This window comes from Solea solea, chromosome 18 (genome assembly GCF_958295425.1).
Source record: "Solea solea chromosome 18, fSolSol10.1, whole genome shotgun sequence".
Taxonomy (NCBI): domain Eukaryota; kingdom Metazoa; phylum Chordata; class Actinopteri; order Pleuronectiformes; family Soleidae; genus Solea; species Solea solea.
In genome coordinates this window covers 8,607,356-8,631,262 of record NC_081151.1, presented here as the reverse complement: position 1 = coordinate 8,631,262, position 23,907 = coordinate 8,607,356, and the positions used below count along the sequence as shown (strand labels likewise).

At 41.7% G+C, this 23,907-nt stretch overlaps 1 protein-coding gene across 1 annotated transcript in view; it reads right to left on the bottom strand.

Moving 5' to 3' along the window:
* Positions 1-1,653: 1,653 nt before the first annotated feature.
* The window catches only part of dph6 (diphthamine biosynthesis 6), a 54,795-nt gene continuing 32,541 nt past the window's right edge, over positions 1,654-23,907 (bottom strand). The window contains exons 13-15 of the mRNA XM_058615997.1: positions 12,437-12,685; positions 6,859-7,246; positions 1,654-3,250 (exon numbers count right to left, since the gene is read on the bottom strand). Of these exons, the coding sequence (XP_058471980.1) occupies positions 3,132-3,250; positions 6,859-7,246; positions 12,437-12,685 (756 nt within the window). The 3' untranslated portion in view covers positions 1,654-3,131. The remainder of the gene's footprint in view (positions 3,251-6,858; positions 7,247-12,436; positions 12,686-23,907) is intronic.

Below are 23,907 nucleotides of genomic sequence, written 5' to 3'. Positions count from 1 at the left end.
TAAGTGTACGTTCCTCAATGTGTACGACGGGAAACAAATGTCTTTGGTTCCTATCCGTGGCAAATGTGCAGATGTGAACAGACATCGTTCCATGGAAACTATTGAGTATTTACTTTTAAGTTGTTTTAATCGAAGATTTCAAAATTGTTATCATGAACATGGGCATTATTTTAAATGTTTAATGAAATCAATCCACTTCAAACACAACGGCTATTTTATTTCACCCTGAATTTCACCATGACAACTAATGTTTTTGCAATCAGACCAGTGTGACTTCAACTCAGCTTGTCATTTCCAAACAACTGTCACAGTCATAAGGAAGTATACGTTGCATTAGACAATCACAATCAATCAAATCTGTTTTTTTCATCCAAATCACACCCACATGATCATAAAGGAAATATTAATACAGTATAGCCTAGAACTTTGTCACAGTCATGTTTCAAATAATTTAACATGAACTGTGAATCATTGTATTGCTTTAAGAATACATTAAATATAGTCTGGGATAGTGTCAAATGCGGGCAACTGTACCTACAATGCACAAGGTGCATGTGCTAAGAAATATGAAATATCCACGGTATTGGGCTCTGAGAAATAATTGTGTTTAACCCGTGTTGGATGCAGCAGGTGGATTTTCAGTCCAGATCACCTGTTAAATAGAGGTCGCTCTTATTTGACACATAAAAAAATTCCATTATGTCCTCATAATGACAATTAAAAAAAAAAACTTCTTGATTTATATCATCATCATGTAAAATGTCTATGAAAAGAAATATTTTTTGGTTTTAAACCCTGACAAAAAGTACATTTTGTTTTTCTTTAATCTCCTAAATTGATCCAGTAAAGTAGAGGCACATGTTCTTATGCTGCTTGGATTTTCTTATAAAATGTTCTACTCTGCTGCCTTTAAGTTGCAGTTATTTGGTTGACCATGAGAGGGCAGCAGACACCACTCAATAGCATGATATGGCTCGACAGTTGTACAGGCAGAATGAGTTTTATTGTAAGTCATTGGAGTGACCATAAATATATGCTTTTACATGTCATGAAACTAAAACAATACATTACGACACAAAATGAGGCAAACTACCAAAAACCACAGCCACTGAACCAAACCAGCCTCAATGTCAGGAGGCATTTTGTGCAGCAAGGTTACTCCTGAACTAGGCTTCCCTACTGTAGCCCACTGCAATTGGGAAACTGAGTCACACACATCAGCCTCTTTGGCCTGGGGGAAGAAAAACAGAGTTAAAGTCCACGTACGAGGCCACAATGACAATGGCCGCAGGCTGGTACGCTGCACACGAAAGGACAATGCTAGCCACAACAGCTAGTCTGTTTGCACAGTGGTTGCAGGTCAGCTTGGTTGAAAATGTATATTTGCCAAAAACTCATGAGAAAACCAAATGTCACCCTGTCTTTTTTCATTTTGTGAGGGAACACAGTGGGAAGGACACAAACAAGTGTGTGCCACAGGCTTTCATACTGGCTATGATGAGGCTTTGCCTAGTTTGCCTAGAAACATGCTCACTGAAAGACTGACAAGTGACCGCCATGTACTGAATTTTATTCACAGTGCTCCTGTTTTTACTGAAATTATACACCGTGTATTGGAATGAAATCTTACGTTTTGTGTAATAATGAAACATATTACAAGTCTATTTTTTTTTATTAATAAAGCAAAATTAGGTGACAAACGCGTTTCAGTGAGTTGATGACCTTGTTGAATATGAAGAAGACTGTCTAATTAACAACAAACTAACCTTTGTGAAGTCTGCGGAACATTTGCTGAACACTTGATGTTAAAGTCTCTAATACACAGTGTGATATTCAACAAAACCAAGAAAATGCATAAACCCACATAACTGCAATACAAACTAATAATTGTTGTGGAATTTATGATTACATACTTAATTGATGTATACACACACATAATAAAAGAATTTAGTGCCCACATCTTTATTTTGGGGCTTCAGAATCCCCCTCTGGTGCAAACCAAACGTGAACATTAACACACACACTCTCTTGTATATTTTATGGGGCACCGGCTTGTTTGCGCTCGTAAATAATTGCTTGTTTGTGTTTTTCCAACCTACAATAAAAATCTTAGGGCTCTATTGGCTGTCTCCATTGTTCAATTTTTGATAACAACAATCAAAACAACATTGGCGGGTGAAGATCAATAGCCCACTCTGTCCTCCTGCCATCACAAGCGCGATGAAGAGAATTGCCGGAGTGAAGATGCTTTCCAACTCAGTCATCAATACAGTTCATGATCTTTGAGAAAAGAAATGTTCCAGGAGCAATGGTTAATAGTGTTATTTTCTTCATACATCGTCACATTGACAATCCCCCAACACACACACACACACACACACACCTGCCCTGCGGCTGTGTGTGGCAGCGTCTCTCTCCTATTAACCAGGTTGCCTTAGAATCAATACAAAACATAAAGAGGCTTAATCTTTTCAGGTGCTTGGTGCTGATTGCCTATTACACAATAATAACACGTCTTGAATCCCTTGGACCATGAGCGTAAGAAACAGTCCTTCTCATCACACAGGCACACAACCAGTCACACAGTAAATCTATAAGTTTACAACTGAACAGATGGTGTCAGTGGTGGCACTGGGCCTTTATGAGGGGTGTTAGTTAGCGTGCTAAGAGAGATTCCACCAGAAACAGTGGGATTCAGGGGGATATAGTTTATCACCTCATGGAATGAGACACTGCTACTGTCTCCTTTTGTAGACTATGGCCTCTTGTCTTCTGGTATGCAGGCTTAGGTTATAGCACTTCCACAAGACTCCTCTCCAAGGCAGAATAACAGCTGCTGCAGTCTACAACTCCACTGGAGGACACAGTGGATTACTGGCCAATGTTCTGGGGTGTGAAGTGGAATAAACACATCCTCCACCCGACGCACGATAGAAGCCACTTGGAGACAGACAAAGCATTTGCAACAATCAACAATCAGCGGTGACAAACATTAATGAGCGGGTTATACCGTCTTTCCTTTTCCACAGTCACTGATGTCCCGTTGTAAAGTCGCGAGGTGTTGGCTCCTCCAGAAAAGCCCCACTGAATTCCAGAGCTGTTGAGGACTGGAGAGTGGTTGTTTTTTTTTTTTATAAACTGAGCCAGCAAGACAGGTGGATGATCTGCGAATCAGGCAAGTCCAGGACTGGAACCAGGGCCACAGATGGACTGGACTCTTCCAGAGAGCTTCTTAAACTTTCTTCAAGTCCTGGCAGGTAGAGATTGAGAGAGGGAGATTAGAGTGTGAGGGCATAAACAGACCATGAGAATTTTAACTGCAGTTGGACACTAGGTTCTCATATAGCTATCCCACTGGGGGACGTCCCAGGACAGAGGCGACACACTTAACCCTTAGACCAGGGAACATGGGCCTATTTACAAATTATTGGCATTCTTACATCCTTGGCAGATTGCAAACCTTCCCCCAGTCCAGTCTCCTGCAGAGGAGACATATGGTCAGCAAGGACTGAACTCCAAGGCACCCCTCTAAAAATTGCACAGAGTCACACACACAAGCAAACACACGGACACAAGGGGAAGGGGGTGGGTACAAACTGTGCAGTGCCCTTTTGGGCAACCGAGCAGCTTTTTGGGGAGGGGGGTGTGGAATGGATCCTCTGTTCCTGCGGTTTTGGGGATGTTATGGAGCTGTGTCGGGACTACGGCTCAGCCAAACTGGAGCTAGAAAGTAGTTGGATTTAGGTTAGTGTAAGGGTTAAGGGTTTTTGGTTAGGCATTTAATTGTGATGGTAAAGGTCCCTCAAGGTCCCTTAACTTGACAACTAACGAGTGTCCTCACTAAACGTGCTGTACAAGCATGTGTGTGTGATTGTGTGGTCAGACTACAGATGGACAGTGGGCATGTGAGAATTCGTTGAGCATCTCAGAGCCGAGTCTTGATGACAGCCTGTCTATTTAGCAGCAGCCCGCTGGGACATTGCCGCTTCCCTCTTCTGCCATGTGAACTAATTGGTCACAAGTGTTCCTGTCTCACGGTTGACTGTCCTCTCTTATTTCTGCTGATATAACAGCATGCTGGGACCTGGGTGTGGTCACCGTGATCCGGCATGGCCCGTAACGGTTAGACACCTTGGAACACATTGCAATATCACATCTCGCCACGCCAGTTTCTTCCCATTCACAACATCCGTCTAAAAGTAATTCTCAATAGACAAATACAAACGAGTCACTTATAATAGCATCGACTAGTGCTGCAGCGCTGCTGTCTGACATCTATGTGAACTTGTTGAAAGAGAAGTGAGGACAGAGGTTTCAAGGGCAGTCCTGTACTCTTTAATAAGCCTCATTCTCTTTCATTCCAAGCACACACAGCATGCAAAACATCCATACAAAGAGCCCACACAACCTAATTAGCTCATTCACACAAAAGCCTAAAATGCTCCCATTGAACACAGGAATTTCCAGAGGGCATTAAAACCTAAATATATGTTATCAGAGCACCAGGGTGCACCCTGGGAAGCAGGATCCTCTGGAGATGGCTAGTTGACAACCGCACGAGCTGGAGAAATCAAAGACGGGACGGGTTTTGAAGGGAGAAGCAACACACCCTTCATCACACCTTGCGCACTAAACCTGTTTTATGTCAGGGTGTTTTAATCTTTGTGCGAGATTGGAAATAACTGGGCCTTCTCGTTGAGAGTCTCTCTCGGTGTCTGTGTACGCGGACATGTCTGCTTATGCATGGACGAGAGACACGAGAGGGAGGGGAGGCTGAAAGTGACTTGAGTGACCATGCAATTGTGCGCGATTTTGTCTTTGTGAGTTAAAAGCGAGTAATTACACAGAGTGCTTCGCTTCAATCCCGAGAAATTCTTCTTTAAATATTGCACAAAATCCTGTCCCCTGGTCTCACAGACCCCCCCCCCCCTTTGGGCTACACAGGGGAGCCCACATTTAAGAGAGGCCCAGTGGACAGGGGCTGGAAGATTCAAAAGCTATCACATTAGCAATGGGATGGAACTAAACCATCCACCCTGGAGGACTGGCCATTATTCTGCTTCACAGTGAACACACAGGGAGCTTTGTGGAATCTGCATGTTATCAAAGCTAAACCATTAGGAATGTCCACAACACAACACAACACAATTTATCTTTACTTAAATGTCGTAAGTACCGAGTCAATCGAAGGAGGCTGCGGTAAATTAGGAGAGGAAAAAGTGGAGTGGCATAGCTGATACCTGCTGCACATTATGGAGCTTTAAATGCCCAAAGCCACCCAGTGGTTTCTAATTTAGTTACACTAAATTGACAAATACAAAACAGTAGACAGTAACAATCAGGTGATCATAAAGGAGCATTTTCCAGACATTTCACTCACTAGTACATGTGGAATGAGTAAAAAGACAAATGTTTGCCTCCAAAGTTGTTTTCAAACAACTGCCCACTCACTTGACTTCAAACTTGAACTCCTCCATCCACTAACTACGATATACTATACCAGACATTTCCCAATGTTTCCTTAGCTCCCCTCTCTCCCAGTCGGAATTCTGTTTGTGTTGTGAGGGCCTTTCCTTGCGAGAACCTTTCTATCATAAGTAACAAGTTGAGACAAGATGTTTAAAGGTTTCATTTGGAGCATATGTCATGTCTTTCAGCTGTGAATCCTAACGCGAGTAACTGAAGGGGGGGGGGGGGGGGGGGGGGGGTGTGCAGTGCAGTCACATTACGCTCCAGTGTTGTTGTCTGTCTGCCCGCTGACAGCAGCAGTTGCGATGCCAGTGCCAGAGGTGTTACTTTTCTTCCTTTTGACTTTTTGGATTCATCACCCAATGAGCATAGGCTGTGACCCATAAAGAAGCCTGTGGGTAAGCTTCCAGGGCACGGCTGTGCGTGCAGAGTAAGGGAACGGATTCCAGCTCAATGATGAGTCAGTAAATGGTTTTAGGCAAGCGAGCAAGCAGCCTGTGCAGCCCATAATCAAAGAAAAATACTATACATTTCAATGGCAAATATTGAAGTTGATTTCACTCCAGATGACCCAGTGACACAGTAAATAATCTAAATTTAAAAATAATGTGATTATTATTTGTTTGGGGGTAATATTAAATCAAACAAATGACATGTGTCATACATCATGTCATCAGTGCTGAAGAGGAATTAAACAATTAGGTAATAACATAACAAATAGCGCTGTTATTTTGTCATAAATATATCAAAGCGTATTCTTCGAAGATCAAACTTGTTCCGTTCATCACTGATAACCATAATTTAACGTCCTCCAGAAGATGAGTTATGTCGACGCTGAGAATGACAGTAAGATGGCTACTTTGGCACGGACTCAAAAATGTTAATTGAGTGCTTCAGCAATGAGTTGACAAGTGAGCCCGTGTGATCGATGGCGCTCGTCGCCCTTTTTCCCCTCAGAGAGAACATTTCTCGGGATAAAGCAAATTCCACTCCACACATGTCTCGATGAGAACCTAGAATCCTGGGAGTGTAGTATAAAAGTATAATGATGACAAAAGACTGCCAGCTGCTCGGGTTACTGTACACAGTGAAGACACAACAAATGACTTACAATAATTAAACACAGGAAGGAGGGAAGATCCCTCTGGAGAGACTGCTTTCTAGAATACTTTATGGAGTATATGTAACTAGTTGTCAGTGCAAACTTTCTTTGAAAAGAGAGTGCCGAATGAGACAGGCTGTCACTTTGTTTTCATTAATACAGTGATGCAGGAGCAGTGTACTGTATGTCACCGGTGTTTCCTCAACAGAGCAGCGTACTGAAGAGAAAGAATCTTTAAATAGTTCATTCGTTTTCGAGCTTCTCTTGAGTGAGATACCGTGACATACCTTCAACAATCTGCTGTGCCAGCGAGTGGCCACACTTGTAAAACACGCGTGAACACAGTGGCACCAGCCCGGCGTCCATCTTCGCCAGGGCCTTTTGGAATGTAACGGCAACCGCCTCCGTTACGCCCTTCGCGTCCTCCACCTCCGGGTTACCTCGAGTCGCAGTCAGGGAAAGAGAAAGGGAGGCGCCGCACCTGTCGGCGGACATCACAGTGTAGCACTCGATGGATCCGCATGCCGCTTGTGCGGCCGTGTGACAGGACGTCCTTTTGGTGGGATCGTCCCGAATTGCCGTGACATGAAGCTCAACATCTGCACCCTTTGGCAAGGCAGGCACGACGACGACCAGCAACGGAGCAGATTTCACCTCGGGCTCCCAAAGCAAGTCCTGCAATGCAAACAAGATGGTATTCATACAAATTGGTCAGTAAATTATACACTTGTTTCAACACATTTCAATCAAATCTAAGGCCCCCCCCCCCCCCCCCTGCTGGGATGCATTTCGAGCTCTCTGATCACAAACACTACACCATCAACATTAAACATCATTTTAAAGCACATCGTCAAAATTCTACCACACAGCACAAAGACGGGGGTTTTACTTGACGGACTGACAGGCTATCAATTAATGTGAAATTGTGAGGTGACCCTCGGTAATGATAGCGTACAAACAAACCAGAGAGAATCCATAATGCTTGCGGCCGTCACAAATGCACACACTTGTTCACTTTGTGCTACATTTCCTGACATGACAGCTCCTATTCAATGATGACTTCTCACCTTTCTCAGAAGATCACTCATAACATGCTGCGGCAGCTTCACCACATGCATTTCGTTTTTAGTTACAGAGCCAAAATGTTGTTTTCTTTTTTCTCCCCTGGACAGAAGGCCATTAGCAGAAACACAATGTCTTGAAGCAGTGCTACAATGCGGCGCTCTAATAATACTTGGTTGTGGCTAATGGGAGAGAAATTAGTGTTTTATATAACCCTCGTTTCAGCTGGAGTCGATAGGGCAAAAACACTTAAACCCCCTTTTCAGCTTGCTGGATCAATTTTCATCCACTTACACCCCACTTCGTAAGTGCAGAATAATAACAGGTTACTTACATTTTATTTTGATATTTACTCACGGAAAAAAAGAGAGAAATCATTGACAAGAGCAGATGAAGGCCTCTTTGTCCCTCCAACAGACGGCTCGTCATGACCCAGTCACTCAGATTCACTACAGCAGCACTTACCATCAGATTAAACTTCAGCAAACGCTTAATTGTGTATCAGCAGCGGCCCGCTCGCCTCCGAGAGTGAAGCTGAGTGGGTATGTGTGCAAGGGGGGGGTTAACGTTAACTTTTTTCTTTACTCTGCTGATTCCGCGGAGAGCCGGGCTGGTGGCGATCAACAACAACAATCGCAACAGAGCAGAGAACAATAGCCCGTGTCAGCGCGGAACCTCTTAGCATGTCAGACAAAGTGACAGCACACATACATGTCCTGTGCTTTGATAAATGTTATATTAGCACTTCTGACACCAGCCATGTATTCTTCCTAGAGGGAGCTGCTCATGCACTTGTCAATAGTGATTGAACATGGAGCAGAGAGTGGGAACTGGGGAGAGAAGTGACAGGACATGTGGACTTGCTCAGCCAGGCTTAAAGGCCACCCTGCAGGCCTCGGTTGCCGAGGCACTATACTCAACCGACTGTCCACAGGGAGATCAGGAGACTTCAGCACTCTGCTCCAGCCTCTGGCAGGACTTTAGTGTTACAGTACAGTTGCTGACTTTTTTTTGTCAAAGCTGTTGGACAAGGTTAGATCAGAATCGTTTTTTTTATTAATGTCTCCGGCAAAATGTTACATCGGGTGGGAAGTTTGTTCGGCTGTCCTGTGTGCACATGAATGTTTCAGACCGGACTGTGGTCAGAGCATCATTATACGTGTATTTTACTGCCAGAGGAGTAAAAGCTGACATCCTTACCTGACCAAGATATAATATGTTATATGTCTGCATTCAAATATTTAAAAGCAAGACTAATGTTGTATATTTAGGAAGTATTACATTAACAACACCTCTTCAAATCCACAGAAATCATTCATCACCTTTTAATGACATGATCTCCTTTGCAGAGCCGCTGCTGTTGTTTGCCTTTAAAAATAGTCATAAATAATAAATGCTCTAAATGCCAGTAATCAGTAATTCAGCGTGAAGCCACTTATCCGTTAGCCCTGCAAATATTTCAAAATAAAAGCATTGTTGAAAAAAAAGAACAAGGAAACACTAGATTACTTTTACTTTGAAACAGAAAGGGAAATAGAGAGAGAGAGGAGTCTGTCGATGTCAGACGTTTTAAACAGCTACTAATAAATTGTTTGGTGAATGCAATTTTTAAAAAAAAGGGACTTTGGGCAAAAGAGAGGATCAGTCACTTGATCGGGAAGTGGCATAAAGCTCACCACACCATGCTGCTCCCCAACATCATCTAGCTCTTTAGTTTTTGTTTTGATCGAGCTGCAGAAATTGCATACTGCGCATTTGATGAATGGTGGAGTTGAGTGGAAAGTTAGAAGGGGCAGGCGTGTGTGTGTGTGTGTGTGTAAGTGTGAGTGTTCAGTTTGGCTCTAAACTAACAACTTAACACGCTTGTTCTAGTGACTCCATTTCACTTCAATTCCAGGGCATGCAGCCATTCCCCTTGTGCTTTCTTACTCCGCAGGCAGCAGGTAAATGCATGAAGTCCAAATCTGCTGGGCTCAGCTCTCTCCGCTGATGGGGTGTGACCTGCCTCTCCTTATGTTTGTTTTCCTTCTCCCCACTTTCCTCCCTCTAACTCACGTCCATGCGCCTGGAGCGTGCGGCGGGCGCGATGGCTGAGAGGCGTAAAAGCCGAACGGTAAACACGGTAATAAGGAAGTGGTGTAAAGGCGGGGAACAGCAGGGAGCTGATGGGACTGCACTGCTTAGCCAGTTCCCCTACATTTCCTGCCCAGCGGGAAACCTTCAGCATGTGGCTCTAAGTCTCAGCACTTACTGTAATGCTGTCAGTCTACTATGATATTCCGTTCCATTCACTCCCTCAGTCACTCTCTTCTCTCCGGATTCCAGTGAATCTCTGAAGCCCGTTGTGTAAATAAAACACAGGGTCATGTCGCAAGACTATGCAGGGAGGAAACTCGCCGCATTACTATTACTTTCAATCTTTCGGTTTACAAATATCTCAGCAATTATAATAGTTTCTTTAACAACATCTGTTTTACATTATAAAAATAAAAGTAGTTGCGGTATTTTTCCACTGTTATTGCTCCAGTCATTTTAACATTTATTGACTCAACACATCAACATCTCCTTGTTCATCAAACCCAATGCACACACAAAGGCAAACAGGCTATTTGTGGTTTAATGCGCCGTAAATGCAATTTCACACTTACGGAGATTCCAGTATGCTCCCAATTAACCCTGCAAGCTTCTTCGTCCACCTGATTAGATAAATTATCAACGCGCAACAACAATATGGCTTCACGGCCCCACAGACACACTCGGCACTGGTGGTTCTTTTAGAAACATGCACTTCACTAGTGGTTTGGTAGATACAAACACACGGTGAAAAAGTTAACTGTTTATATGTATGACACTCATACTCTGAACCTGACATTACAAAAAAACAGGCTTATTTAAAAGGCCTAATGTCATCATACATCATCTGTGTAGGTTATAGTTAACCAAAACACAACGAGTCGGTAGCAACTGGAAGAAAAAAACGACAAGTCCAGACTCAAGGTGTTTTCATACAATAAAACGGATGCCTTTCGGGACAAAGGTTAGAAAAAGTGTAAATTGGCAATTTAATTGCTTACTAACCAGCTAATTAACTGTAAATACAATTCCGTTTGATACATTAACAGACTCGCCAATGATTTGCCAATGAGCAGAGCTGCAACTAACGATTATTTTCATAATCGATTAATCTGTCGATTATTTTCTCGATTAATCGATTAATCGTTTGGTGTTCAGAATATCAGAAAACCTTAAAAAATGTTGATCGCTGTTCGTCAAACCTGGAAATGACGATGTCCTCAAATGTCTTGTTTTGTCCACAAACCAAAAGGATTCGCTTTTAATGATTTTTTGGTTATCCAGAGCAAAGAAATGAAGAAAATACTCCCATTTAAGAAGCTTAAACAATCGGAAATCTGGTTTTTATCATGAAAAAAGCATCAAACTGATTATTCGATCAAAATATCAATAGTTTGAGCTCTATCAATGAGAGTTAAACGATTAAATAAACCTTTAGGTATAAAATGTAATTTTGCTTTTAAATTAATAACGGAGACTAATCTATGCCCGATCTTTCTGGAAGTTGTGTTATCGGCGTTTCGCCTGAGTTGGGCACCAGTGCTTTTTATACACTTTTTATACACTATTTCCACCACATTTAAGCATCCACACTATATATGCACACATCATTGCATACACTTTGTTATTGGCTTAGATACCAAACACCTAAATTAAGTCTGATCTCAAGAGAATTTCTCATCTGTTTGCAGGTGGAAACCCTGAGATGTCAGTTAGAGCTACTTAATCTGTCAGTCCTTTGAAAATAAAACATAGCTCAAAATCCCTGGTCATGTAAATTAATATTTTAGATTTTTCTGACACGGCAAAGCACAACAGATGGCCACGGTTGCCGATCTTCAGTGACCAATGACACAAGTATCATCCACAAGTATCATCCTCATCCCCTGTGTTATCCTGTGTGTCACACACATCCACAAACATGACTGAAATATACTGAACTGTAGTTTAGTTATTTAAATGAATAGCGAACGCTTCCGCAAATATGATTGCTGGTATTAATATGTCTCATTTTGAATTTCATACACTGATTACTTTTGAGAATGTGACACAAAGTTGACATCTACGAGAGTTTTTAACTCAGTTCACCACCGCACAGAGACACATACTGGGGGTGGGCTCCTGCCGTGTTCCCGCAGGCCCTATTCCCATGGCGAGACAGATTACTGTGGGAGGAGAAGGGCTGCCAGGGGGAAACTGGTGCCCTGTAAGACTTATGGAAGCCGGGGTTGTAAGCTGGGGCAGTGGAATGGAGGGAGGTGGCAGGAACGAGGGGTGGGGAGGGGGATAAGCTGCTTGGAGAGTTGAACGTTGCTCCAAAACGGTGTGTGGGGGCAAAGGATTAGGGAGGCTCTGAGGAAGACATCTGCCTCTGTGCCAAGCTCCACATTATCAAAGACACCAGCGTTTCCCATATCATCAACTTTTCATGAGCACACTCACTGGTAAATATCAGTCGTGGAGGCTCGGGTCTCAAGGGGGGAGAAAAGGGCAAAGAACTTTCCCTTATTTCACAATGACACAAATCTGAAAGGCCTCACTAAAAACTTACTCTCTTCCTTTACTTTTTCATTGAAGCATGGATGCCACCGTCTTTTAATCCATTAAACGCGTGTTCATTCTCTGTGCGTGGACTATCATATAATGTGCATGATCATTATTTCCTCAACGTTTTCTTCTTAAACCAAGCATCATTTTCATAAACAAACATCTCAATCCACACCGACTGACCTCCTCTTCCTCGTCCTCCCTCAGCATGCTCTGCCAGACGGCTCTGATGACTGGGATGTCTTGGTGTTTTGTGGCGTAGCAGTGAGCCTGGAGAACATGAGCCACAGTCAAGCCACTGATCACAGCCTCCAGGACCTTCTTCACGTGGCTGAAGGACACGCGGGCCTGCGTCCTGGTGCCTGCCTTCACCAACTGCAGGGTGCATGGGACCAAAGCAATTTGGCCCGCACAGAAAACGGACTCATTAACCTGAGAGAAACAACACAGAGAGAAAAACACAGCGCATGTTTAACTCAAAAAAACAAGATCGAGCCTTGATGGCGTGGCACAGCGGTCAAACTAAATGATGAAATGAATGGATATGAATGATTGTTATTGTTGAATTTCACTCAAAGTTCACCAAAGCCATTTAAAAAATGTTGTGAAAATTTGCAGAATAGCTGTTAAAACACTTGGGTTTGACAACAAGTGCTGCATTACAGTTTAAAATAAAAGAAATACGAAGGTTTAAATAGACACATATAAACTCAATCAGCACACTTGTCGTCGAAATCGTCAAACTCCGCAATGAGTTTCAAAATAATACATAAAAAAAAAAAGTACAATATTCATCAGTGAGGTGCGATAATCAAATTAACATTAATTATAAGTACATGTTTGAGTAGCAGTGCATAAATTATCAACTTCCACCTCTCCCACTTTTCAGCATCTTATCACCAACAATTTTCATTTCACAGTTATAAAATGAGCAGGTATTCAGCGAGAAGCCCGCGAATGCATCTCTGTGGCACCACTGTTATTTATGAGTATAATTAAGCATGTGATAATAAGCTCAATTCTCTGTTAAATACCTCCAGCTCCTTGAATAATGAAACTTGGGGGGGCGCGGGGGGGGAAATCTATCTGTTTAATGCAGAGAGGCGAGTTAGGATGAGGAGTGACATTAAGGGAGGTCAAGTCTTTAGAGACCTTGTAGCTCATCAGTGTGTGAGCTTGAATGGCATTATAGCGCTGGACGCTAGCCGCCGGTCAATGCAAATAGATGCTGTTGATACATGTTGATAATTGCTGGCCTATGCAGGGACCCCTGGAGCACATGCAGATGTCCAGGGAGCCGCAGTGAGGCCAGAATCAATTGATACACGGCTCGAGACAAGACACTTTGCTAATTAGCAAAAGGCACAGTGCGGAGTATCGTGTTTCACAGTGAGATTAGCGGGGGGTCAAAGTGGAAATGAAGGTGTTGGTTAAGATGTAGCTTCTGCTTAAACAAACTTTTTTCCCCCTCAAACAATCCTTTGTTCCTCTAACTTCAAAAGAGAATCGTGTCATTAAACCCTGCACAGGTGGTGACAGGCTAAAGGGCCGGTTCAGATGAATACGTTTTGGGTTTTTTTTTTGTCGGAGAGGTGTTCCATCCACACGGAGACGGCGTTTTAGGACGCCTCTCAGAGTGGGAAAGAACTCATTTGAAAGTTGAAGCTGAACTGAGTTAAATCCGTGTCTGATGGGACAGAAGCAGAAAAGGTGCTAGTTACAAAATGGTAAGACGGATGATATGGTCAAGGGTTTTTTGATCACATGGGCTTGGTAAAATGTCCAGTTTCCATCTCTATTGCTCCAAATCACTGGGACGGTGTGGGGCACAAGATAATTAGAATAAAAGATAGTAATATTTGCATACATGCCAATTAGTAATAGCAAATTTGTCTGCTGCAGCACTGCCGGGGAGTAATGTGGGATTGGGTGTCTTGCACAGGGGCACCCCAACCAGCAACCTTCAGTTTATGAGCCCAATTCCTTTCCTCTTAGGATAGGATGGAGCGAAGGCAAGGCAAAGAAAGGTATGAGTGGGTGAGGAGGAAGAAAGGGACGAGTTAAGGCCCTCGCTGCTTTAAACCAGTTGGATCAATCGCTGGATCATTTACCTGTGAGCATGATCTGTTACTAGGACTGTCTCACACAAAGGCCAGATTCCTACACAGCGACAACAAATTGTCATTGGCATTCCATTTATGAGCCATCAAACGCCATCAAATCCACTCCAACAAAGACGGCGCTCAATCAGGTTGGAAGGACGGCCATCATCTTCTAACAGGCGTGTTCCAATGAAAAGAGCTACCTCCAATTTGAATTCATAAAGGTTGGCTACCATTTGTAGATTTGAATATCAAAAGGGGCGAGCACGGGGCCCCTTGACTGTTAAAAGCAGACTCCCACAGCTTCTACCAAGCAGGTGTGTGATGATCAATTATTAAGGACGCCACTCTGGTTACTCTTAGTGGGAGGTGGAATTGGGAATTTGGGGGTTTGCGGTGGTGGAGGCACATCCTTCTGTAGTGAACCTGGATGTGGGGAAGAGAAAGTGGTGGAGAGGGGAGAGCGAATACTATTTACATAAAATTAACAGTTCAAAAGAATGAGTTCACACACCAATCAAACTTGTTAATTGACTGTCAATGGTGTGTCCCTGAATATACAACACAACTACATTATTCATCTTAGGCCCTGACAGGAAAGACAGTCCAATTTGCATGGGCGTTCTAAACGTGATCAACAACCACAATGCCACATGCATTTTTAATGGGCTGGAGATGGAATCCTTTAATATTCATAAGGGTCAAACAACTGCATATGACATCAAACTTTCTATAACAAGGTAAGTATTTTTCAAATGCTAACCTTAGCAGTCTAAATGGCCCACAGAGAAAAGGGAAGATTCACTTCCTTACACATTTCACAGTGAATCAATACTTGCATGTCATCGTTGGTGTTCTACTGTATCTTATATTTGCTGCCATACTTTTGAAATTATAAAAAAGATGAAAATAATCCATTTTATTATTTGAAGTTAACTGATCAAAATTGTCTCTTTTTTTTACTGTAACAGATTTTAACATAATTATTCTGATTATCAAAGCTATATCGCAATATCAATATTTGATGTAAGACAAGACAATAGGTCTAATAGGTGTTTGTTCTTCCTTTCTACATGATTTAAATTACACTTTTCTTATTTCACAAGAAAACCAACCACTGATTTTACATGAAAATATCTAAAAGATTTATAACAATACCAATAAATGAGTTTTCACACCGCTCTGTCATAAAACCGACTGCCAGCGTCTTCAAAAATGTTATTTTACTAATTAGCCCAACAACCGAGGAAATAACATGCACACTGTCTATTTATATACTAAAACCGGGTTCTACCTTTATCGACCTTTATTTCCTGGCTAAAACACCATCGGTTTTCTAATAAACCCAATGACGTGCCGAAAGGTCACCAACCTCAAAGACATTCTCTGTCCATCTCAGCGAGCTGCAGACAGTAACATATATGTAAATCTACTCAGGAAGCGCCTGTCTGTGTTCCCTTCCAGCCCTTAAAGGTGTCTCATTTCAGGGCTGGTGTGTCTGAGGTGTTTCTAATTGCACTTTTTTTTGTCAAAGCACTCCCACAGATGACCAGACAGTGCTAGACCATATTCACATTGGTGTTGGTGCCCTCTGGGCCCTCGTCGCGCTGAGGACGTCTCCAAGTGTCATTAGCGGAGCCTCGGAATGGTACAAATGAACGGGGCCTACCCTGGATAAAATGACCTGGTATTGACGAACAGTCAGGCTTTCCTGCCTGGTCCCAAGGACGGAGCGAGGTGGTCCCATCAGATATGCTAATGGTCACATTTCGCCCCATTGAGACCTCATGCATAATTTAACTAGGAAAATGATAATACAAAATGTGTAAAAAAAAAAAAAAGAAAGGGTTACATTAATATGGTGTAACTTACCCTCATGCAAGGACACATGTAACCAAGCTTAAGGGATAATGTCAGTACAGTATCGGCTACAGGGTGTGAGGATTACTTGCACGATATCATTAGTATTTGTGATGTGTTATTTACAAATGTCTAATAATTAAAATAAAATGCCAACTTGAATACAGTTTTCCGATATTTTTATATTCCCATTTAGTCTCCGAGATTCCTCATGACTTATTGTCAAATCTTTTCGTTTGCCATAAAATTGCCCTCTTTTAAATGAGTCGTACGTGAGTGAACGTAGAGTGCGCCGGACTTGATTGAAGTCATTTTTATATTGGAGTCTGAGCAGAAAAGGGTGAGTTTCATTTTATTTAGTGAACCTCTGTGAGGTGCAGGCGACATTGCCACTTTTATTAGGAGATAACATTTCATTGCTGTCTGTGCAGCAGTAGTTACTCTTTACAGACATCACGAGAAGCTGTGTGATGATGTAGCTGAGGTTACAACTAGTGTACGGCGTTTCCTGCGACATACACACACGTGACGTACAGCCAAAAAAAAATAAAATAAATGTATTTATTTATCTTTGCTGTATTTCACCTACAAAACAAGAAAGTTATACTCGGAGCTGGGTGCTGCTTACAGCCTGGAATTCATTCAAAGGTTAGATAATGACATCCTTTAGCAGCTACTGTGTGTTTGCAGCAGCTTTGTGTATTTCAAGGACCTTAGGTTCCTTGAGTTATACATCACAGCTCACATGCCAGCTGTTCCAACAGCTGATTGTTATAGCCTTTTTAAGAAATCACTTCCGACACTTCTCAGAGCCGAGCATCCGCATTCCTGGGTAAATCAAGACTAAATTTATACACTGAATGAATTTATATATAAAAAAGAAATCTTGCAATGTATTACCCAAGATAATAAAGGATAGTAGTATTGATGCAAGAGTGTACATTTATTTTTAAGAGCACAACTAAAAAATATTTTTCCTGCTGCCTAATCAGCATAAATCCGCAGAGAGGCACCAGGTTCTGTCAAACAGATGGAGAATGTCAGCCAGAAAAAGATGACATTAGTCACTTCTTGTGTCTCCAGAAACTAACGCTGCCTACAGAATACGCAACTTCAACAATCTTATACGCTGTAAGTCACGCGGTGCGATACCAATCATGTAAATTTGAGTCTGACATTTTTGATGATATCCAATGTAAATAATAGTTGCAGAGGGCACCAACATCCAGCGTATTTAGTATTTACTATCATAGTCCTTAGTTGTATGGGCAGATCTTGGTGCGTTTGCCGATATCCAATAATACATTTTAAAGCCAATATCTGCAGATATTATCGATATTGTGCATCCCTACCATTGACGTTGACGTACAACATCCAGTAGAGTATGTCGATACAGCCACTACAAACAAGAATTTTCGCCATTTTAAAATTTGATGTTGTATTATTTGGGTATTTGTCACCAGTGTTTACTATTAACTTCTGGTGTTGTCGTAACTGCAGTGACAGTGACATCCCAGTGTGATGTAGGACCATTTCGGAGACACAATCAAAAATACTGTCATTTCAAGAACAGTCACTCACAGGCTAAATCATTTAATCTCCATTATTTGGTCATTTACTTGGTGTTTCAGTCGTTCTCTGTCTTCTATTACTTCTGAAGTACTTCAGTCATAAATGCAGAGATGCAACCTGAACAGTTTGCTTGAAAGAAATTTGTATTTTATGTAAGTAAGTATTTATTTTTGGAAAAGGCGGATATTTTACCCTGAATGAGAAAAAAAAAAAAGTTTTCAAAGGCATGATAGAGATAGAGAGGCAATGTTTCAAAAGACACTTTGAAGTCTCACTGTTTTTCGACAAATTTCAAAGGCCATATTTGTTCACGGTTAAAACATATCGTTATATAAGATTACCAAAGCGTAATCTTTCTTTCAAAATATCCATAGCCTGTAGAATAGCACAAATATATGTGTAGAAGATGATCAGAAATAGAAAAACAAACTGCAAGTATACGTCTGTTGAAAATGTGCACATAAACATTGATCAACTGCTGACCCTCATGTCAGACTTTTCCCGTATTTACAAAGTCAGTATGGAGCTGTAAATGTCAGTAATATGCTGGCACCAGCTGCCAACTCCTTAAGAATAAAACACGATTTAACAGTAAAAACCTATCAAACTCACATCTAAAACTCTTTAGGATTACTTTATTTGAAAGTTTAAATGAATAGGAACAGAAATATAGACACAATATAAGAAGGAGCATGATGTATGTGAGTGGCACAAGGCTGGAACCCAGGACACTGGTGGTGCACACTGTGCGACCTAAAACTTAATTTGATAAATAAACTATACTAAAATGAAACCCACGTTTTGTCTTTTAATCCCTTATGAAACATTCTCACTGTGTGACACATTTTTCGAAACTTCTATCTCGTGATTTTCTGTCTTTTATTGATTCTTTTAGGGTTGGCAAACAGCTTAAAAGTAGTTCAAAATGTCGGGATCAAAAAAAAATAAAAAACTGGGGTTGAAGTTTTGTTGAATGTATTTAAGTGCATACATTATTCCTACGTTGTGTTGGGGATTTTGACGTGCAACGTCTGTCTAATCCTTGTGTGGTGGATGGCAGTTTGTCAGGGACGTGTGCCGTGATTTCATCTCGCACTGGCTTCAAGTCTGTGGGGCTCTTTCGGCATTAGCGCATTCAAAGCAGATCACGTCTGCGAGTGGGAAATGATAAGAGATGGGCTCATGTTGTGCTGCGCCCTGAGGAAATCCTGCCTCTTCTGACACCTAATTTTTACAAATACAAACCTTCCAGGAGAACCACAGCCTCTCTCCCCTTTACTGAATTTCTCCCCATGTTAGGCTCCTCATTTAAGTCATCGTTTGAAGCGGGAGGCAGATATTTGCCTTTTTTTATTTCCTCCTCTCTCTCCCCCCCCCCCCCCCCCCACCATACCCATTTTTTTTCTTCCTGTTTGTGTTCCAGTTTGAGCCTAACCCTTGTATGCTTAACTGTCACGCAAAATCAGTGTTACTTAAACGGCGACATAAATAGCCATATGAAGTGCACAAAGGAAGCCGAGTGCAGGGCATTTCTGAACGCATTCTCTCAAGTCTAAAACTGTACATTTACTCAGGAAATAAACTAGAAGCATATGTCCATGACACGGGCTATAATGCTGAGAAATTTAACAGAATAGTCCAGATTGTACAATTATCACAAGCCACTGCAGAGGCAACTTGTGGAGACGCTGGCCGCTGCCCAACCCCCACCCTCTGCACGCGGATGTCTCGTTCCCTTTTGTGCCCCTTATGTCTGCCCTCAACGTACCCATCGCATAGACACTGAACCGTGTGGATGAGTAACACTGTCATGTCAGCTCTGATGAACTTTATGTTGGTCAGGAGCTGCCGCTCAGTACTACGACCAAGGTCAGGGGAGCCTGACGCTCAGAGATACATCTGAATAAACGAGAAATTGAAGAAGAAGAAACATTTGCCCACCATCATTAAAAAAAAAAAAAGAAGAAAAAGAATGTATGTGTTTTGGTTGTGTTATTCTTGCCTTAATTTGCGGTTGCCATAATGACGTTAAAGTGAAGAAATGTGATGAAATCGAACAACAAATATTCAGAGAGTGGATGTTAATAAAATTGGGAACAGTGTGCCAAACCAGAGCCGGGCTGTGGATTGAGAGTGAGTTTTTTTTTTTTTTTTTATTCTTCTTCTTCGCGTTAGGCAAAATGCCCCCTCTGCCTTCAACTGTCCCAACCTCACAATTTTTTGACAAATTGGTTGTGAGGCTTTTTACGACTGATGCACATATCGCAAAAATCATTTCTGCCAAGCTTCCTCTATGACCTGCCCGTGGGACATGACAAGCCCCTCCATGCATCGCTCTATCAAACTGCATCTTTCCAGGACAATGCAAATTATGACAAATTCCATCATCCTGCATTATGCGCTTTCCCGCTAATCTCCCTAATTCGAAAGAATCGGGAGGGTCTTGCTGTTTCAGCTGAAGGGCATGTTGTCTGACTGAATGATGCTGAAACTGCAACACTGAGCCCCCCGTTCTTTCTCCCATTCCAGCTGCGACCATCTCATCTCTACTGTCGTTTCACATTCCTTCTCTTATTTGAGGCGGCATCTCTTAGTGTGGCTGGTAATAGAAGCACTGACTTAACCTGGGCACAAAAGAATTATGTCAGCACAAAAATGCTGTGGCCCAAACATTACAGTGTAACCGTCAGTGAAGCGTGTCTGGACCACAGTATAAGTGTCTGGATTAGACAAGAGAGAATGTCTAAAACAAACGAACCTGACCTACTGACATGAAACAGCTGATCCAGAGAGGAGTATTTTGTTTACACACACACACACACACACACACACACACACACACACACACACACACACACACACACACACACACACACACACACACACACACACACACACACACACGCGCGAACACATAGTTCACTATTCCCAAAAAAGGCAAGATAAAAGGCAGACAAACACAAACTGAAAGACAGAATGAACAAGACAGTAGTACAGTTTCAGAAAATTCAGAGATGAGCAAAACAGACACGCAGTTCCTTTTCACCTCAACAGATGGCAGTATGACTGCATTAAAAGGGCACTTCCAGTACAGCAAACCTCTGCACTCCAAGTCCACTCAGACCATAGACAGGGCTGGTGAAAGAATATCAACTATATCCTTGAATTTTATTGTGCCTTTTCTTTTTGGTTTCTTTTCTGCTTGCAAAAAAAATAAATAAAAATATCCATCCCTGAAATCCCTATGTATGGAAGCATAGGAATAAATGACAACCGGCAAAACAAAATGTTTGTGCAGGTTTGACTTCACTTTTATTGATATCCTGAAATGTGTCAAAAACAGATTAATAGTATAAGAAAAAAAAAGATAAGTCTGGAAAAAGAAGTTGGTCTATCTGTGACACACCTGTTTATATCTACATTAGAGTTTTTTTATTGAAAATATATACTAGAGGCGATGATACGCTCACTATGGCAAACTGATAAAAAGCAATAAGCTGCAGATGTACTGAATCCCTACTGAAAAATAAAGTGAATATTAACTTCTCCTTTTTTCTTCTTTTTGTCAGTGCATCAAAATCAATGCAATACATTATGACATGTGGAAAAAATATTGTGTACTCTAAATGATAAAGAATGAACTCTTATGTTGAACAAATCAACGTCATTACATTACCATGACTCATGGGGGCCAGATGTTTCCTCAAATAATAAATCTATAATAGCAATTATGAATGAATATCAGAAGCGAATCTGCAGTTTAAATAAATAATTAAAAAAAAAATAATAATAATACAAATAACAGAAGGCTGTATATTATTCATCTGTAGCAGTTGTGTTACCTCAGTACAAGCATGGTTTGGTGACAAAATGCCATTTGGAAAATGAATGAGCCAGGTTAAAAGTTACTACACGGGAGAATTGCTTCATGTGAAATGTATGTGAAGCTCGTGGCCAACAGTAAAATCTCTGAATCTGTGGTCCTGCTCGAGTGGAGGAAAAATCTCAAGGAGCAACGCTAGCACACTGTTGCATGTGGATGCAGTAGTCACACTACATGTGTGCAACTGTGGAAACATAAGACAATAATAACAATAATAATAATAATAATGATAATAATAAAAAGAAATGATCTCTAATAGCAGTTTTCTACAAATATATAAGTGTTGTGCAGAAGAGCAGGTGAATGTGATGCAGTGACACTATTTTACTAACAACCTCTCAGGCTGATGTGGTTTAGATTTATAAAGCTAGCTTGTTGGCGATGTAAAATGTTGTGCTGATAAAATGCTCGACAATTTTGTTTGATTGTGTTGATAGGCTGATAGTAAAAAAGAAGGGCTGCAATTTGGGATTATGGATTAAGCTGTTGATGATTTTTCAGGATTGTTTTGTCCATTAAATGGTAAAAATGAAAATCTGCTTCCCAAATCTGCACAAGCTGTTGAAAACAAAAGCACATATAAATAAATACTTAATGCTGTTTTTTTAAAAAGCTAAATTGCTTTAATGTTTCTTTGTTTCCATATTTGTATAAATATTCTGTGTTTTTTGGGCCACATGTGTATATTTCAGAAGAAGCATCTTCCACACCCTCCTGATCTGTGTTTTTGTGTGCACTTGTGTTAGTGTGTGTACGTGTATGTGTGTGCTGCCCTGTCAGCTATGCCCTCTCGTCACTGCACGGGGAAGAAACACATCCGGGCAGCTCTGAATATAGTGGCTAGTTACCATAGTAATGGAATGGTCATACATCTCTCCTCTCTGCGACAGTGATGGGAGTGGACAGGACATGCCGCTATGCTTTTTATCTATGCATCTGGTATTCAGTTATTTCATTCTGCATATAAAAGGCCAAGCCAACCTTTCTCTCCTTTATCAGGACTCAAATGGAAGGGTGAAATGGGGAGTAAACAGTTGGATATGGGGGTAATAATTCACACATGGGACTACAAATAATTGATGTGTTTTGACTGAATGTTTGTGATTGCGACTGTAATAACACGAGCGTCTTCGCACATATCGGCGGTGGTGAGATCCTTACGTGACGCTTTTCAGATGGCACTTTGATTACGCTGAACCGCTCACCCCTCCGCTACTCATCAACCCATGACAAGAGGGGAAGCAAACACACACACACACACACATGCTTTTTCACTCCAAAAAAACAAAACAAATAAAAGCATATTGATCATACAGTCATGACAACAAATGTGTTTGGGTTTTGTTTTTTTTGACACTGATAATGTACGCCATTCATGAGAGACACCAAAGCCGCATATATCATACAGTGCAAACAAATTTATTTATATATTTAGCAATCATTTATTTATGTGCATCTAATATATGCACATCATTCTGTATAATTTATAACGTCTGTGTGTACATTTGGTGCACGTATGTGAATGAGTAGGTGGGACGATTGCTATATGGCTACTCCTGTCTCTCCTTCCCATGGATTGTTGACGTGAACCAAGGCAGTCAGGCACCAATAATACATGAAGAGCCGTTCAAAGACAATTAGGATCAGTTGTCAGGGCCGGCCCCATTAATGAGTGGGAGTGTGGCAGGGGCCGGGGCAGATGCAAAGCACCGGCGTAGGCGACCGCGTGAGAGCCGATACACTCTGACAGATCCAGTCCTTCCCCTGTCCTCGCCTGGTACAAGCTGATACCAGCCTGTGTGCACATGGTGCAGCAGCAGCAGCAGCAGCAGCCGTGCAGGATAATGTAACAAAGAATGCATTGACTCCTGAAAATGACTACTGCCATGGCAGGTCAGCCTACTATGCGGTTGTGACAAGAGCGAAAGGTGGGAAGTAGGGCATGTGGGACAGCATTGGAAGGATCATAATTACCGCCACTGCCATCTACCACTTCCCATAAAAGTGCCCACTCATCAGATTAAAAAGGTGGTTTGAATTTGGCCTCGCACATATGTGAGGCAAGATTTCTACGCCTACACTGAATAACACGTGCACTGTCACAGAAGGGAGCTATGACATTTGTCAACGCAGACACACATCTTGAACGGGGAGGTATTATGCACACACGTCATGGTTTTGTCAACAAATGTTTAGGTGTTAATCGCACTGCGGTTTGAGATAATGAGTAAACACAA